General features: G+C 36.9%; 1 protein-coding gene across 1 annotated transcript; it reads right to left on the bottom strand.

Moving 5' to 3' along the window:
- Positions 1-1,808: 1,808 nt before the first annotated feature.
- On the bottom strand, positions 1,809-17,217 carry LOC137404616 (death domain-associated protein 6-like). Its single transcript, XM_068090841.1, has 9 exons — positions 17,074-17,217; positions 11,212-11,327; positions 10,146-10,227; positions 9,133-9,857; positions 8,128-8,322; positions 7,761-7,909; positions 6,687-6,787; positions 2,608-2,679; positions 1,809-2,150 (listed from the first exon to the last, which is right to left on the bottom strand). Exons 2-9 carry the CDS (start codon positions 11,314-11,316, stop codon positions 2,023-2,025), a joined length of 1,557 nt encoding a protein of 518 aa, XP_067946942.1. The 5' UTR covers positions 11,317-11,327; positions 17,074-17,217; the 3' UTR covers positions 1,809-2,022.
- Positions 17,218-18,705: the final 1,488 nt, after the last annotated feature.

The raw sequence follows: 18,705 nt of genomic DNA, 5'->3' as shown, positions 1-18,705 counted from the left end.
TACAGAGTGTTATGAATATATTGGCTATCAAAATTAATAATATTATAGATGTTAAAATAAAACTATTCATATTTTGTTCATCTTCAAATGATTACCGACTCAGCTGTTAACAAAGCTGAGCGAGTCAAAAACGTACTCGAGATTATTGACTGGATTTACTGCTGAAGGAATTGTCCCGAAAATTGCTGAAGGAAAAGACAACTCGGTAATTGAATTGTGGATTAGTTTGTTTCCTCTTGGTATTGCTTGGATAATAACTAATAACATGTGCCCAAAATGTGTTTTATCAAGTAGCATGTTCCTTAGTCTAGCTGTACTTTGTTTTGTTGATTAATGATAGTATTAGATTATCCTACCAAATGATCTTACAACTGTTAGGGATTAGCTCAAGTTTATTCTTGAATGCAGATACACTGCTAATCGTCAGTACTGACTTTTCAGACAGGACCAGCCCTGATAAATGACTATTAGCAAATGTTTTGTTGATTAACAAAACATGAGTAATCAAGACCCTATGAAAGACCTTCCTAGATGTGAGAATCTAAGACTGCTCTGAGAGAGGGAATCCTTAAGGTGTGCAAGAGGGGTTTCACGATACCTTATGTTTGTTTAAGAACAAGAAAATATATAATAAGTTGCACTCTAGGTTGAACTTATAAAAGTAATTTCTAGAGACTTGCAATATAGTTACCCTGATTTGTTCTCCGCAAGTTGACTTTTCCACTTGTTCTGCTGACACGTCTGACCGCTGCGAAGAAGCTTATATTGAAGAGCGAAGTATATGGGTGAATATGCGTCCTTATATATGGGTTAAGAGTTAGCCTTGGTGTCCAAGAGTGGAACTATATGTTTCAATTCTTCAGTTCAAAGCATTGTAATTTTTGGGGGTCCTTGGTTACATCCTGTTGTATTCTATCAGTAAAGATTTCAAAATGTGTAATCCCAATCATAATGTTAGAACTGGTATAGATCAGTGTCAATACAGAGCTAGCTATCACATCACGCAAGTTATCATAGTCTGTGTTAAGATTGTTATCTTTTGGCGATTATCTGAAATTTCCTTATGCCAAGTTCTCCTTGTCTTGGTAGTACAGTGGGTAGGTTGGAACTAGAAATAGGTTTGTAATGGTGATCCTCTCATCTCCGGAATTTGTAGATGTTGTCTCTGTGAGGATCTATTAGGGAAGCTGGTGTAGTTTGTTATTCTTTCCATGTCTTTCTGTACATGGCCGATTCTAGATATAACAACTTCTTTGTTTCTTTATTGCGTGTTACTTTTCTAGGTATAAACATCAACAATTTTTGGAAATGTAATGTTTGCATGTGCAACAATTTTATTGTCTTATATTTCTAGACCAGGTGCTGTTTGGCTGTTCCTAGGTGTATTTATATGTATAAGTATTTCTGCCATACATCTCAGTACGCATTCCACACTTTTTTTACCATTGCCCAAATGGATATAGGTATTGACAGATTGCTGTAACCATAGACTTTGTGAGAATGTTCTGTCAAAGCACATTCGGCATGATAAAATAGCACATTTCATGATTAAGTATGCCGTCATTTCTCATTTGCTACACAGCACTGCTGTTCTAGTGAAATTGTTACCAACCCGGAACATGACCCTTCATATTTAAAACAAGATAACCATACATTTTCCTTCAAATCTTTGTAGTATTTTGTTTGATTGTAACTGATAATCAAAAGCCAAATCAACAAAATCGACTACAAACAATCGATGGCCTTCTTCAGCCAACTCCTCAATTATAAATTGTAAGTATTTAAAAATGGAGTAGACATAATAACAATTAGGGTTCTTCATTGTATGTATATGTACACTTATAAAAGAACATTCATCAGGTACAACTATACAATGCCATTATAGGCAGCAGAGTGCTGTACAAATATCAACACAGGCTTAAGAATTTTTTTTATCAGGAGACTGAAATCTGCAAATATGAAAGAAAAGTATATTAGCAGAGCCATGATATTCTGGTGCATAGTGGTGCATGCAGATGACACTCAGTCACTATCAGAATTCAGTTGAATCACTTCTGGCTTATCAGTGTCCGCTTCATCAGCATGCATATCAATGGACGCCTCTGATTTGCTATCACTGTTCATACTGAGGTCAGCAATGTCGGTACCGCCTACAAATAAGGAGTTATTTATCAACAAGATGAACTGAGGCGTGAAAAACTGTTGAATAGCAATAAAAAGCTATTTTCATACAAATCATACAGCTCACTGGTATGGCTGGTTAGTGATTCACCGTCTTCATGTTTCAAATAGGTTTGGAGTTGTTTGCTGCCAAATGCCTATCGCGTAAATTTAGCGAAGCGAAATGGCGTTGAATACGCTCGCATTTTACCGCTTTTATGATTCGGAGCCGAAGCAATTCCAACCCCATTCAAAGCATGGAAACACAATGATAAAGGGACAAACATTTATACATTGTACATTTAAACATTTATAGTATTTTATACATTGTATAAATAGTGCATAAATGGTGTGTATTGACCGATGAAGAGCAGTAACAGCATGTCAAAGCTGTGACATGGATAAAGTGGTCAAGACAAACCAACATAATACGACTGTCATACTGACCTTCATCTTCAGCTGAAGTAGAGCTTGCAGAGGAGGAGGGCCTTGACTCCGCATCATTATTGCTCCCTTCCTCTAAACAAATAAAACAGATCATTATCAATACAGCATGTAGAGTCTTTGATAGCATAAGAATAAAGACTTGCTTCCTCACACCTGTCAACCTATGATGAAACCTAATCTCAGTGTTTGAACCAAAGGCTTAGAGTGTAAGTTTTTGAGTAAGCTACGTTGTTGTAAAAGTCTCGCCGCTCCACTCGGCTATCACTATCTTTTGATCGCTTATTGCTATGCAATACATTTTCCTACCTTTGCTGGCTAGATTGTAGCCATTGGGCTTTACTATATCTATAAAAAAGCAGTCCCTTTTTATTTGGCGAACACCAGAATATTCCACTTCATGACCTCATTAGCATACATAGCTCTCCTAGACCAATCACGATATTTTCACAGGTTTGGTTTATGCCAAAGCAAAATTAATTTCTGCCAACAAAAATGGTAAAAACCGGGAAATAATGGTAAAAATTGACAGTAATTGACAAATTAATATTATTTGGCATTATTGTACATAAATTTAATCCAATTAACAGTTATATCTTACATGATAAATAATAGTAGTTCTCTAGTGTACATTTATTCATTAAGTAAACTTGTTGGAACAGATGAGAAAAGACACAAAAAATTAAATGCAGACTGAGACTGTGCAGGCCAATACTCCAACAATATGAGTGAATGCTTTCTGCTTTGAACTAAAGTTTGAGTAAATACTGGTCAGCAATATTAGCCTAATTACATACGGTAATCGATATTCTTAATATTCTTTACTCAATAGATTATATAGCCTGTAGATATTGCTTCCTTACTACTTACTCATTTAAATATTTTATACTCTATTGTGGAAGTGGTATATAAAAATATGCATATATACATGTATATTATAGTGATTAGAGTAAACATATTTGAGGTACTGTATCTACAATGAAATGCATTGTTTGACACCTCAAAGTTGCAGAGAACGTAATGTGATTAAAATGCTATTGCAGAGTGAAACTGATTTTTGCTAGATAATTTCAGCCACCTGAATTTTTACCAGCCAGTTTCAACTGGACTTTTGTCAGCAGTTTGAACCATCCAGCAAAAATGTGCTAACTCTTGATTTTCACCTATTCTATTCTATGACGTGACACTATCCCAGTGGCATGAATACATGTACATGTATATCACTGGTTATAATAAGTAGCTGTCAGTTTTCTTTACATCTATTGATAATATGCCGGGTGGTTTGAACAACTTTTTGTAATCTGCATCTTGGGCCATTCCTCAAATGACCGATCTATAGGCCTGTCCAATGTTATGTAGCTGAGAGCACCTGCTCTAGACAGACAAAATTTTACTGGTGAAAGCCACTTTTTTGATAGAGCTATAGGTGGTTGATTTTGTTCCTACAGGGTCAGAGTTAAATTTAATTCTTTCGCTACTACAAGCTGCTTAGCATGGCCCGGAAAGGTGTTTGCCCGAGCCTTGTTGAGCCGAGCCTTGTTGAGCCGAGCCTTGTTGAGCCGAGCCTTGTTGAGCCGAGACTTGTTGAGCCGAGCCTTGTTGAACCGAGACTTGTTGAGCCGAGCCTTGTTGAGCCGAGCCTTGTTGAGCCGAGCCAGGTTGAGCCGAGCCTTGTTGAGCCGAGCCAGGTTGAGCCGAGCCTTTTGTAGCCGAGCCATGTTGAGCCGAGCCATGTTGAGCCGAGCCTTGTTGAGCCGAGCCTTGTGTAGCCGAGCCATGTTGAGCCGAGGCATGTTGAGCTGAGCCTTGTTGAGCTGAGCCTTGTTGAGCCGAGCCATGTTGAGCCGAGCCTTGTTGAGCCGAGCCTTGTGTAGCCGAGCCATGTTGAGCCGAGGCATGTTGAGCCGAGCCTTGTTGAGCCGAGCCTTGTTGAGCCGAGCCTTGTTGAGCCGAGCCTTGTGTAGCCGAGCCATGTTGAGCCGAGGCATGTTGAGCTGAGCCTTGTTGAGCCGAGCCTTGTTGAGCCGAGCCTTGTTGAGCCGAGCCATGTTGAGCCGAGCCTTGTTGAACCGAGCCTTGTTGAGCCGAGCCTTGTGTAGCCGAGCCTTGTTGAGTCGAGCCTTGTTGAGCCGAGCCCGTTTGCTTTGTACAAAAATTTCTGATTATTGAGTAGTTAATTAATTAGCTTATCATATCTATACTTAAACAAAAGGAACCAACTATCTGCATATGTTGAGCCAATGGCAAAATAGGTTTACAATCCATCCTGAACATAGTTTACCTTTACCAAAACTTAATTTCTATCGCAATTTATTGTTGGTAACGACCAGTAGTGGTGGTAGACGCATTACAGCTGCGAAGGTTTCACTAATTTTAGATCTACGGACTTGGGTGATTTTTGTTGAACAATAATACCACTGAAAGTCATTATTTTATTTTTAGCAGTGATAATAAATGATACCTTGAACTGTGATAATATTGATAAATCATCCGACTTGGACACACTTACGGTCATAGCAAAAATGTGTCTGAGCCCATTCTGCAACATATTAATGGAATTTCAATGGCACCAATTGATATAAAATTTGATGGTAAATAATTTGGTATCAAAATATTTTTTATAAACCGTGTGGTTCAAAAGTTATGACAATTTATACGCGCCCTTGTCAGATATTAAATTTTACCAAATGTGTAACTTTGTCCCGATAAAAAAATTATTTTGCGTAGCGAAATAATCTAATACTCTAATCCTTTTCATACTTGACCTGCCGACTACTTTTGTGCCAACCCTCTACTATCTCATCAACTAAAGCAAACCCACATAATGTAGTATTGAAATGTGGATAGAAGACACAATGTGTCACTAACAGCTTCCATAGTAGCATCCTATTCACTTCATGGATTCTTCAGTTCACTGATACTCTTAGGCTTTTAATGCTTTGACTTTGTATGTAATGTCAAGTCAACTTTGTAGGAACTGTCAAATGTATTTCTTGATATCAGTAATGGCTTTGAGGTGTATCATGTAACGTTACTACATCCTTGATGGTACCAGTAGACGGTAGCAAGCAATATATTCTCATGTTACCATACACGCGACCAACATTTTCCAATATTGAAAGTCGTTTCAACGAACTCTCTGTATACTCAAATTAGCTGCATGTCAAGGTCTCTTTCATTTTTCATTCTCAACTTAACACGACTCATGTGGAAGAGGTGGTACCACTGTCCAACAGATGCCATCACAGTCAAACCACTACTACGATCACTAAAACATACTAAATTTTCAACATAGAACATAAAATATGCGTAAATATTTGAATCTGCAACTGACAGCGCAATATATGAAAATCAAAATTTTCTGAAACACGACGGTTGCGTAAGTAGTTGAGAAAAGACTGGTGAAAATAAAAACTAAATCGTATAAATACAAAACATCTAATAGTTTAAACTTCATCTAGTCAATGTTAGAGTAAATAATGCCACAGTGCATCATCACTCACTCAGCCTTCAAACCCAAGCATTGCCGCCTCTTCACTTTAAAGCGAAACAACATTTATTGATTAACACTTAATTGTTTACATATAATTTGGTTTTTACGTTTGTATTTGGTATGGAATGGTATGTGTAATTACAAGCAGCATATATTGAGGAATTATCATGTGTTTTTAGACTACTACCTTGTATTCTTGTAGGAATATTCACATCAACATAATATGCCGGTTTTCATGAGAAATGGATCACAGGACGAATTGAGCGCGTATGTTGAGCTTTGGCTGTACTATGTCCCGTTAAACAATGTGCTTACACGGTTTCGGCAGATGTGAAAACGCAGAGGCGAAATTTAGGTGATATTGCTAGCACTGAAGCAAAAAGCCTGAGTTCCAACTAGAGGACCATACAAACTGTGCTTACAGGTTTAAAAAAACAGAGAGTTTGCTGACTGAACTCTTGAATCTAAGAATCAATACTACGGCAGACAATGCAGTCAAAAAGCAACCAGTAACTTTTATCAAAAGTATCACAATTTCACAAAAATATGTTAGAAATAGAGAATTGATGCTATCAATCTGATAACTTACCAATTTTATCCGTCGTAGCACTAGCGGATTCATCCGACTTCTTTTCTGGAACTTCTAAATTGCCAATGAGATCTTCTTCATCCGACGAACTACTAGAACTGCTAAAAATGTAACAGATTCTTGAAGCGCAAATGTGTGTAAGTATGACATAAACTAACTTTGGTCTACAGAAAACAGTATTAACCTTTTTTCTGCCGCAAATCATGCCGGGGCTTTCTAATAGACACCTTTAAAGCCAAGTTGCTGAAATAAGTATAATTGTAGTTGATCATACAATGCCAAGTATCATTACAATACTCAGGTAATGAGTTTTGCGACAAACTCAAACCTGTCATTGTTTTATGTAACGGATGTGGGCGGAGTTTAAAGTACATACAAGGCCTTTTCTTTGAGAAAAAGATGGAGAGATATGTTATCACTATCAAAAGCATTAAAAAGGCCCATGACCTAAATTTAAAAGTTAAATATTTAAGAGGTGAATAAGTAACCTATTGTATTCCTTTACAAAACTGTGTTCAATAAATTTAGACTATATTAATTTGCAATAGAAACCAGTAGCATCTGTGACATAAGTATCAGTTCATGTGCATTTAGAGGTACACCAATGTACGAGTGGGCCCAGAAGTGTTTAGTGATAGCAAGTGGATTTCTCTCTTAATGGTTCCAGATTTGAAAGCAACGTAAGATCAAGTCAAATAATTCTTTTATTTGACTTTGTCTATCTAGCAGATCTTATAAAAAGATGGAAGAAAAATGTGAAACATTATGTAGGTAGCAAAAAGAGACAATATTACATGAGACAACCCTGAGAGCGTACACAAAAACCAACACAAAAACATGAAAAAAGGTGAGAGTAGATGAACAAAAAGAAAAATGATTGGAACATAGAAAAAGAAAAAGGCTACGAGCAGTGCAGGAGGAGTTAGCTATCTAAACGTATCAAAACTTTACCCACAGCTGCCATCATACACCAATGTGTCTGGTATCAGTCAGCCCATTTCAATGTGATAGTAGCACCCACTACAATGCAGCACCTGATGTAATTGACATCATTTAAATCTCTCACATAATTACCTGCTTTCCGACTCATCATCTCCCTCTGTGTCTTCACCATTGAGGGCATCAGCTGTTTCAGACTTATCACCATTTTTCTTTGGGCTCTCCAGGACCTCCTCGTCTTCCTTTTTTTCTTTGTTCTGTGACTCTTCATCCAAATCTGCCCACTGATGCAAGAGAAGGCAGTCAAATGATGTTTTGATAAGTTGAAAACATCGCAACTCAAAGCACGCCTAGGATTTTAACGCATAGGATTTTCATGTGAAAGAGAAACTCAACTACCAATTTCATTGTGCTAACTGAAGCTTTTCGGTATCATCAGTAAGTTACTAATGTAAACCTCATAACTCTGATATTGTAGCCCGAGAATTATCAGTGCACTGACCTTCTGAAACTCCCGCTTGAGGTTACTTTCTGCCAAGTCCTTGTTCTTCTTAAGTGTTGCTTGTAGCCTTGAGTCAAAGAATGCTGGGTCATCCGTTTGACGATGTAGCATTCTGCTTGCCTCGGAAGGTCCAAAATCATTCATAAAGTCTTTTTTTCGAAGATTTGACAAAATACCACCCACCTCAGTGAACACCTGTAAATATACCTAATTCATTACAGAATACTTTTCCCAAATTAGTTGATGAATAAAATAAATTGAGTTGCTGCCATGTTTTGCAGAATTCTAAACTGGAGCTGGAAGGAGTTGCAGCAGATAGATTGATTAACTGAAGAGCTGGACACAAATCAAGGTGATGAATAAACAGCTTGGGATTCCTCATCCACCTTGTGGAGTGAGTAACTCCATAATTTGAATAAGGCCTGTTATCGGCAGACTCTTAATCTGCTGACATCAGACACCGCAAACTAAGCAAATAAAAATGAAATTCCAATTTTGAAAACGTACTGGTAAGTAAACAAGAATTTATCAAGAATAATTGATGTGATATCTAATAAATTAAATACACATAGATCATATTCATAGGTTATGTAGACAGGGATCACCAATCATTGCGTTAACAGAAATTCATGTTATTAAAAACCTGTAAATAATTTTGTCTGCTTAGCGATTGGCTGATGACTGAGCTTTCAACTAGATCTAATGTGGCTATTTACTTGTCAAGCACCTCAATATTGCTTACCACCGAGTGTTAAACAGTTCGTGTCCAGTTCTTAACACTTACCGCTTATCATCATAATATCATTGTACCTTATGTGAGAGGGTGCAACTAGCAAAAAGGGTAGTTAAGCTATGCAATCAGGGGTGTGCTGTCAACTCACATGTGAGGCTTGTGTTCAAGTTGCAAGACCAAAACATGGCATATTCTAAAAAATTATTTGGGTGTTTTGTAACTATGATGTGCATCTGCTATGAAGTAAGACTAAAAGAACAACCTTGTTTTACCTCTTTGGATAGATCGTCCACTCTACGGGCGTTGAGGCGATATTTAAACTTTTCATTACACTTCTTTACAATTCTTCTAACATCAGAATAATCAGGCATACGCTCCTCGAGACTGTGTTTGTTTATGAATCTCTGAATGTGGATATTCACCTCATTGTACCTGCTACCTGAATATTTAAACTTTTTTTCCCTAGTCCCACCCATGTCAGTTGACCTGCCTTTGAGTTCACACAAGCGCAGATAGATCTTAGCCGCCCTCTTTTTTAGACGTTCTGTAATAAGATAATCATTGTCTTGCTTGTCAAGGTCATCCAACGAAAGCTCTTTACGCTCATAGGCCTCTATCGCCTTGTGATGTGCTGCCAATATCGACTCAAGTCTCGATATTTGCCCAGTGGAAGGTCGCTGTCGGCTGCTGCTAGACGCGGCTGACTCGGAGTCTGCTGACTCCTGCTCAGCAGTAACAGCAGAAGCAGCGCTGTCTTTTTGTAACGCCTCAGCTTTGTTCTCAGGCTCTTTGCTAGAAACTTCTTTTTCAGATTTTTCTTTAGTCTTGTATGCTTTTATATCGTTAAACAAGTCTTTAGTGATAACGAACATGGTGGCCGGATGGTGTCGCACTTGCATGGCGGTTTCTTTAACACGGTTCATAAAGTCGTCTGAGTTGACAAAGTCTTTGCTAGCCTTACTGTAGAGCTTTTCCACTGTATCCAATATCTTATTACCTGCAAGCGATGTCAGGGCAAACTATCATCATCAACAAAAAATACAGTTTTAGCTATGTTTTAGACTAAGCTTTAGCTATGTAAACTTTTACGAACTACCTTTGTAGACCACATTCAAATCATTGTTAGCCACATTTCATACTTGACATCTAATTTTTATATTTTAATAGCTGCATAGAAACAACTGATTAATCGTCATGGAAAACAATCTCCTCTCAAATGCTTATTACATTCTGTACTATGCATATATGATTCGAGATCTACTGTCTTACAAGAATGAATATTTACCCTCATGATGAGGCGGCAGGGTGGATCGACAGGCGGAAATCAGGTCTTTCATGATCAACTCTGAAGGAGACAACCCTTCATACTGCAAACAAAACCAAACAGATAAAGAGAGGAGCAGGGTTGGCCGATTAAAATCAAATGATGAAAATCATCCTAAAATATCATGTTTGATTTATTTTCTTCAGAACTTTTCCATCTCACTGAATATGAACTGCACAACTTGGCCAAAATTAAAATAAAAACAACTTTCAATAAATAAAAATGATGCAAAGTTGTTTTGTTATGTTGCTAATGTTTTCATGTGGCACACTTCAACAAAATAAAATTATATTATGTTAGCGGTTCTGAAAAAGAAGCTGGTAATTGATGTTTTCAAAAAAATCTGATTTAAATAAAAAAAATGATTTAAATAAAAAATCTGATTTTTTTTCTCTAAAAATCATGATTTTTTTCCAACCCTGGAGAGGAGGTGACAAGGATGAGGAAGAGTAAAAATGAAGCTGATGGACTAATTAATAAAGAGGCCAAATTAAAAGTCTCAGCGAATACAGCTGGCCAGTGCAAAAACATTGACTTCAAATCTTTTTTTCCCTTAGCAAAGGTAAGTGATAGCTTTCTAGATTGTAAATGTTACATATTAAATTAATGCTTAAACCTTTTACATGAAAGATTACATTTTTTTGCACAAGATCAACAATTCCAGCAGATTTAGCAGATACCCTGAAAAAAGAAATAGACACGGATGAGGTGAACTAGCAATAGAAGCAATGAGTCTAAAGAGAAATTTTACACAACGATTCATATGAACATTTGTGAGAGAGGTTGATGTATTTTAAGACTGCCGATGTGCATTAGCCACATATACATTATACACAATGAGTTGTGAGGCAATTAAAAGCAAAAAACTATTATTTGTTGTAAGTATCAAATTATGAGAACCCCAAACGTCATACCATGAAGAAGGTAAAATATGAAGTAATTCTATGAAATTTAACTGAAAATTATAAACAATAACTTACACAAACACCTAAAGCAATGTTCAACCCTATGTCGAGGTATTCCTTACCTTTGATAAACCTCCACTCGATCTGTCATAAGAATTGCTTCGAATACGTTTTGAAGGTCTCTTTGCAGTTGAAATAGAAAACGGAGCACGCTTTCGATCAGACATGACAACAGAAGCTGTAAAGAGGATATGACAGCGTATGTTTTTTTTGACGACATACAGGGTAAACTAACATATCAAAACTGAAAAAAGTTTTTCTTTAATGCATAAATTTTCTAACATAACAAACTATGGCCCCCAAACTATTGGTCAATATTTCTGCCAACTACCGTAAAACCTCTATTTGAACGCTATGACGCTCTATTTTTTAACCCTTCCCTTAGGTGACAGTGAGCTAATATTTGTTTTATATGTTAATTGTCGTTTCTGCATGTATTACGATTATGGTTTATGTCACTTCAATTGTTCTTGAATATATATTTGCACTATTTTATATATTATTATTATAAAAACTTATAAATTTGCAGATTTATAGCATGTTATTTAATAGCATCATTACGGTAATCTGAACTCGGCTTACAATGGATCGACGCTCGTAACATCTGTTCTATTGCACAGATAAACCAGTTTTGGCTGCAAACTATAGCAAATATATCGATGAGTGCAATGAGCTTTTATGCAGCCTTGTTAAATATAGTTATAAAAGGAAAATATGCCTTTAAATTTAAAATGAAATAAAAAACTTGAAAGCTTCAACAAATTGCAATGCAGGCTCCAAGATCATAGGTGGGTTAATTACGAGAAATATATATCAACTGGTAGAGATATTTATCCGTTTCCTTGAGCATATTTATTTAGAGATCTACAACAAGTTGGAGATAAGTTGCCGCAACTTTCACAATGCCTGTTACATAGCCTATTGGTGACAGCATGCGCATAGCGTTTCCTATATTATAGCTCATGGAGAGGGACGCAGCGCCTATCAAACTGGTGTATGTAATGCAGAAACAATCAATGCTCGTGTTTGTCATTTTTAGCCAAGTATTAAAGTACCACCATCTCTAAAAACATGTCGTACGCTATGCACGTAAAGATTGTTTTTCTCTTGATGTGCATCCACTAAAATCTTACAACGAAATGGGCAAAGATCTTAGAGATGAATTTACAGTTTGAAAACAAATATTAAAGCTACCGATGTTTTCCAAGTTTCTCTAGCTCACAAAGTTCAAATAGCACAGAAATATCAACACTCAGCTAAACAAACAACATCTTGAAGAGAAAAATTGAAATGCCAGATGCTGAAATGGTAAAATGTTGTGGGGTGTGCCAAAAACGTTGAGACAATACAGTGGAATAAAATCTATATTTTAATGAAATACAACAGAAACTGTGCATGCCTCAAAACCCATTGAGAGGAAATTCAATCACTTTGATCTAACTAGAAGTCTTTCACACATGATATGTAAACAAAATCGCAAATGCTGTTCTAGCAAGCAAACTATGAGATGAGTGATGGTCCTGAAAAAGACCATCACTCATCCCATAGTTTGCTTGCTAGAACAGCATTTGCGATTCAAAAAAAGATGGTGCTGGTCCTGATATGGTGATAAAGTGATGGTCCTGAAAAGGACCATCACTCATTTCATGATTACTCAACCTTACATTTAACAGTACAGTTAACCTAGTTTAGAACAAATGTTAAAGCTCCATTGAATAAAAAACAACATCATTGAGCAATGGCCCTGAAAAGGACCATGGGGAGCAACTCCATGGGCGTTCATTTTAGATGGACTGATAAAAAGGAGAGGCGACTGAGTCACTATATATGTATATTTATATTTCTCAAAGTGTGTGTGTGTATGTGTGTCCCTCCAGCTATAGGTATTATTAGAACCGCTGTAGCTGGACAATGCAGATGCAACGTCATGGCGTACCGTCATTAGAAGCCTAGCGCTTATTAACTAGCTTACTGGAAATTTCCATTGGCAATGTGCCAGTCTAATAGCAAGTGGTGGGTAACTCTCATTACTTCTCATGTTTATAAGTTGATTTTTAATACCCTGGCAACGCCAGGAGGCACAGCTAGTATATACATATGTGACCACGGCAGTCATAATGTACAATCGTGCGGGAATTGCATTGTTCACAATAGTGCGCTACGCGTGCTATATGCTATTAAATGACTCACCATCACCATTTTAGTAAACAGTGGTTTATAGTGCATTCAACCCTGCTCTTTCACATGGTCTTGTTTCTTTTTGTGTCTGACCAATCATAAAGCCAGAATTGCCATTTAACTCTACCCATATCGGTGGTTGCTATGGAATTTTTCATAACCCAAGATCATAAGTATGGGCCCTAATTGTGGGTGAGCGTATGTATGTGGCTATTTCCTGTTTTAACGCACCAGGCCAAAAAAATGGAACCGTCGCAAAAATTACGGCTGGTTGATGCTAACAATTTAGATGAGTATTTCTACTTAGAATCTGAGTCAGCTGCCTCAGATCATAGTGAAAGCGACGATGAGGATTGTGATAATAGGGGAACCTTAGAAATACAGCTTCTTACGCAATATGTGGCTGCTAACGATAATGAGAGTAATAACGATCATCCTAATGAATTAAATCAAATTACAGAGAACAACGATCAGCCTATCACTGCTGATAACATTCCCATTTTAGGTGTTGACATCAAACTAATAAGTGGATGCAAATGTAGGGAATTCTGCGCTAGTTTTATGTCATCTGAACAAATAAGCCTCATTAGAACTGTGTATCAAAGATTACCAAAGGAAACATTGGACATGGTTGTGTTGGGACAAATTGCCACTAACATAACAAGCAAATCCCGTCAATGCGCTACAATAAATCTCTGCGGTGTTACACTGTGTGAGTGTTAAACTTCATAAAAAGAGCTCTAGATTGAATGGTCACTTGATGAGTTGGGTTGATATTTCCGCATTCTGATGCCATCTGTGGTCACCTTTCATTGACCTTACAATGACCTTCTGTATAGGTGGACAATTCTGAATACATTTCCAACACTTTGTTACGTCGTTGGATTGCCATTATATGCAGTCATAGCAATATGACTTGATGAGAAGTGCCCAGTTTGAAGCATACCCTTTTAATGAAAATCTCCAGGACAGCACGCTTTTAGCCACATATTGTTGACCTTACCATGACCTTTTGGAGGTCAACCGTCAATCGAATTTGAATAAAAATGCAACCATCATATTTGCCATATAATGCCAAATTTCATCAATATAGGTTGAGATTAGGTGGTCGGTTGCTATGGCATTTTGATTTGTAAACAAATACCATTATTTACGATTCATGAATCGTCAACTTTATCCTGCCTAAACTCAAAACAACAGTTTTAGTTCATCGCGAGACCTTTTCTACTAAATCTTGCATAACCTGGGCATATATAATCCGATTTAAATTTTTTTTAAACTATTAAAATCCTCAGAATTTGCTGATTTTAAAACTTTAAATAACTCAAAAATGTTGTTTTAGTACGATTGTACATTCTGGCTGCCTGGGTCACATATATGAAGGAATTATGGGATCGAAGTTGATATAGAAAAGATGACAAATGCCATTTGCCAAAGTTTATGGACATTTTTGGGCAATGGACAATTTTTAACGATTTTATTCATACTGTTCGCATGTTAGTACAATATATTTATGTTCATGGTAACATGTCGGAATAGTCTAAGATCTGTTCAAATTAGTTACTAGTTGTTAAAATTTCTCTAAGTAATACATTTCCGTTTTGGTTATACTTTTTTCATGACTAAATTTTGTAGTTATTACTTTGCGTCTTCAGAGCACGTCCTTCTATTACATGAGAGTGCTGTTCACATCATATTGTATGTAATTTTTCACGAGCTTTCTGTTAATGCCTAGTTTATTGCCCCACGATGGTTAGTTGCAGCATAATAATATTCTATTGTTTCGTATGTAAAAATTTTGCTAAGTTAGCAAATAGCAAAGTAACGTGATTAGTCAGTTCAAACAATAATTGTTAACCTCTAGTTTGACCACTTTTACAATATACATAAATACTGCTGCACTTTTTAGGCAGGGCATATTGTGTTTTGCTTTTAAAAAAGGGACATGAATATGTTACTTCAATAAATTGTTTAGTCGTTGGAGAAATGTTATCACTTCCTGATCATCAGTTGAATGACTTACAAGCTCGAAAAATGTTGCAATGATGATTAAAACTGAAGAGTTAGTGTTCTTACAGAGTTTTATCCGTTCCTGTTGGTTTCAGCATTAATGGCAGTGTTGGGTTCAGCACACTCTGTTGGGTTCAGCAAATTCTGTTGGGTTCAGCAGAGCACAAGCTAGTTGGTTTCAGCTTCCTCCTGTTGATTGCAGCAGGTTGTATCGCAGGAAGTGTTGAGTTCAAGGCACTCGGTTGGGTTCAGCAGAGCACAAGTGAGTTAGTTTCAGCTCTCTTCTGTTGGTTGCAACAAGTTGTATTGCAGGAAGTGTTGACTTCAGTGCACTCTGTTGGGTTCAGCAGAGCACAAGTGAGTTGGTTTCAACAGGTTGTATTGCAGGAAGTGTTAGGTTCAGCACACTTTGTTGGTTCCAGCAGAGCACAAGTGAGTTAGTTTCAGCTCCCTCCTGTTGATTACAGCAAGTTGTATCACAGGAAGCGTTAGGTCCAGCACAGATATGCCAACAGTAAGAATTGTCTCTATCCCACTCCAATGAGTTTTCTTCAGATAGATCGATTTCGACGGGGTAGTAGATCAGGCTAGTTTTGATTTACCTCGTAGTTGTCTTCACACTAGACCACTCAATGTGGAAGTGGTGTGCCTCATATGATTTAATTTATTTTGTCAGTGGTTTTCCATTTTTGAGTAATTGAGTTTAATGTTAGTCAGTAGTGCAAGCTTAACTTGCTATATAAGTTTATAGTCCTTTTGCTGAGTGGTTATTTGTAGGATTTTTAATGTCTCGTATGGTTCTAGGTAGAAAGCTGTTTTAGTGGCATGTACGGATGATGGTAGTCCTTTACTGCTTGCTCGGGTTTGAATGTGAGGTTCGGATTGGTTAATAAGTAGGTCATATGAACTGTTCAGTGCTGAATGCTTATCTTCGTCACTAAGTATCCTCATTAAAAGTCGTAGTCTGATCAGACCTGCCAACCTAAGTGTGGGGCAATGCGTGAGAATTGGTTTTGGGGCAATTGATGTATCAATGATAGTATATAAAAAATTGTGGAAATTGGGGCAAAAATCTCACGCATTTTCATTTTTTTTTTTTGGGTGATTGCGTGAGTCTCGCGCCCAATGCTTGAGAGTTGGCAGGTATGAGTCTGATGTCACGACGTCTCTTGTGTAGTAGCTCAAGACCAAGCTTTTCTTTCGCTTCACTATTACTTTCTCGTCCTTAAAGGTGGCTTTTAAAACGTACAGCTTGATTTTGAGCAGCTTCTATATCTGCTATGTGTTTTTTTTAGAAACGGTTCCCATACTGCTGCAGCATATTCAAGATGTGGACGACAAAGTGACTTGTATGCCAGCAACCGAGCAGATTGTGGAGCCCAGTATAAGGCTCTTTTTATCATGCCTAGTTGCCGCTTTGCAACTACTATTTTTTCAGAAATATGCTTGTTAAATTTCAGGTTGGATTGCAACTGGACACTAAGATAACGTGTGTCCTCCACATGGTCTGGAACTTGATAACAAAGAGCGTATTTTGGTATTACTTTACTGTTGTTAAAGCCAGCAATTATAATTTAACGGCAATTATATTTTTGTATGCATTCCAATCTATTTGCATGATAAAAAAACAAACTCGAGTGAATGCATCGTCTTCATAGTATAAATAAGTATAACTAAGCCGCGAAACAATAGTAAGATTAATTGCTATAGAAAATGTGTTTTTACATGCTACTCACCATTTGTTCAACTAATTGCAATCTGCAGAAGCCCGAAAAACTGAAATCTTCATAATTAAAAATTATATAACAATCCAGAATTAAAATTTATTTAAACAGGTTGTCAGTAGATTTTCCATTAAGAACGCCAACTAGCAGTAACAGTTCCGGAAGCCGAGCGAAGTGACATTCTAACCACACTGTTATGATACGAACCTAGTCACATTAATTAATAGAGCGCGAATTTTGAATTAGTCATGAGAATATAACTGCTTCATATCCATTTTGAGTTAAGCGAATGCCACTTCTTGTACAGTATTTTAGTCAAAATTGTTTATGTATGTATTATGTATGTTAAAACGGCAGAGTAAACTTATCAAAGTTGGCTATACACTCCAACTAAAAAAATAGTATTAAACAAATAAAGCAGAATCTGAAATAAAGAATAGCAACTTTAGTAACTGATGAAAACCACACAAGAATCTCCACTTTAGTAAGACACCAAACACAAATAAATCTCCTGAAGCTTGCATTTACCTGATGGGAAAACTGCAGGCAATTCATCTTGGTGTTATTACAAAAAGTTATAAGTGTTACAATGTATTCATACAAACATTATTGGCATGTATACCCATCTGAGGTGCCACCCAATGCTTGAGGAATATTGTACAAAATAACATAATCCATGCACCAGCCATGATATACACCTTCTTATTTTTATTTGAAGAGACCTTTTGACAGCGTTAGGCATCAGTTAAAAAGCTAAAGACAATTGATAAAGCTCTAGCAAATTTTTTGCCTGATGGGTAACATTCCAGAAAGATATTTTTGAAGCAAATAAACTCAATAAATTAAATTAAGCTAGACAAAATTATCTTTATTTACATGTTATTAGGAGTAGCCAACATATGATCAGGTATAGCTAACATATGATCAGGTATAGCTAACATATGATCAAGTATACCTAACATAAGATCAGGTATAGCTAATGTATGACTAGGTATAGCTAACATAAGATCAGGTATAGCTAACATACAATCATATGTAGCTAACACATGATCAGGTGTAACTTAACATATGATCACCTGTTTCTTAACACGCAATCAGGTATGGCTACCATATGATCAGGTATGGCTACCATATGATCAAGTATGGCTAACTTGTGGTCAGGTGTAGCTTAACATATGATTGGGTGCAGTTAGCATATGATCAGGCGTAGTTCGCATATTGTTTAGTGCATGGCTTGTTGTAGGTACATGTATGATATAGTGTGTAATGTATGAGACAACTTGTGTGTTCATTCAATGAACATCTGAGAGCCACTGGATTGTAATCCACAGTCCAATGTACAATAAATCCATAAGCGCTTAGTAGGCGGAGCTAACTCCCTATCATGATATACTATAATGAAAACCACACAAAACACATATGACTAGTTGTAGCTTATGGTTAGTTGCAGCCACCAATAGCTAAACAATAGAAAGTGCTAACAGTCCATACATCACATAATGTCATTACGGTATTAGAAATGTTAGGACTATGAGTTGGAAGAGTCGGTGTATGACTTAGCACACTCCATGTCTGGTACTGATCTTTGCTGGAGTCTTTATACCAGTCCCTTTTGTGTCCAAAACTTTAATTGTTTCTTTCTGT

The sequence above is a fragment of the Watersipora subatra genome, chromosome 9, assembly GCF_963576615.1.
Source record: "Watersipora subatra chromosome 9, tzWatSuba1.1, whole genome shotgun sequence".
Taxonomy (NCBI): Eukaryota; Metazoa; Bryozoa; class Gymnolaemata; order Cheilostomatida; family Watersiporidae; genus Watersipora; species Watersipora subatra.
The sequence above is the reverse complement of the archived record's forward strand: the minus strand, read 5'-3'. Positions and strand labels throughout refer to the sequence as shown.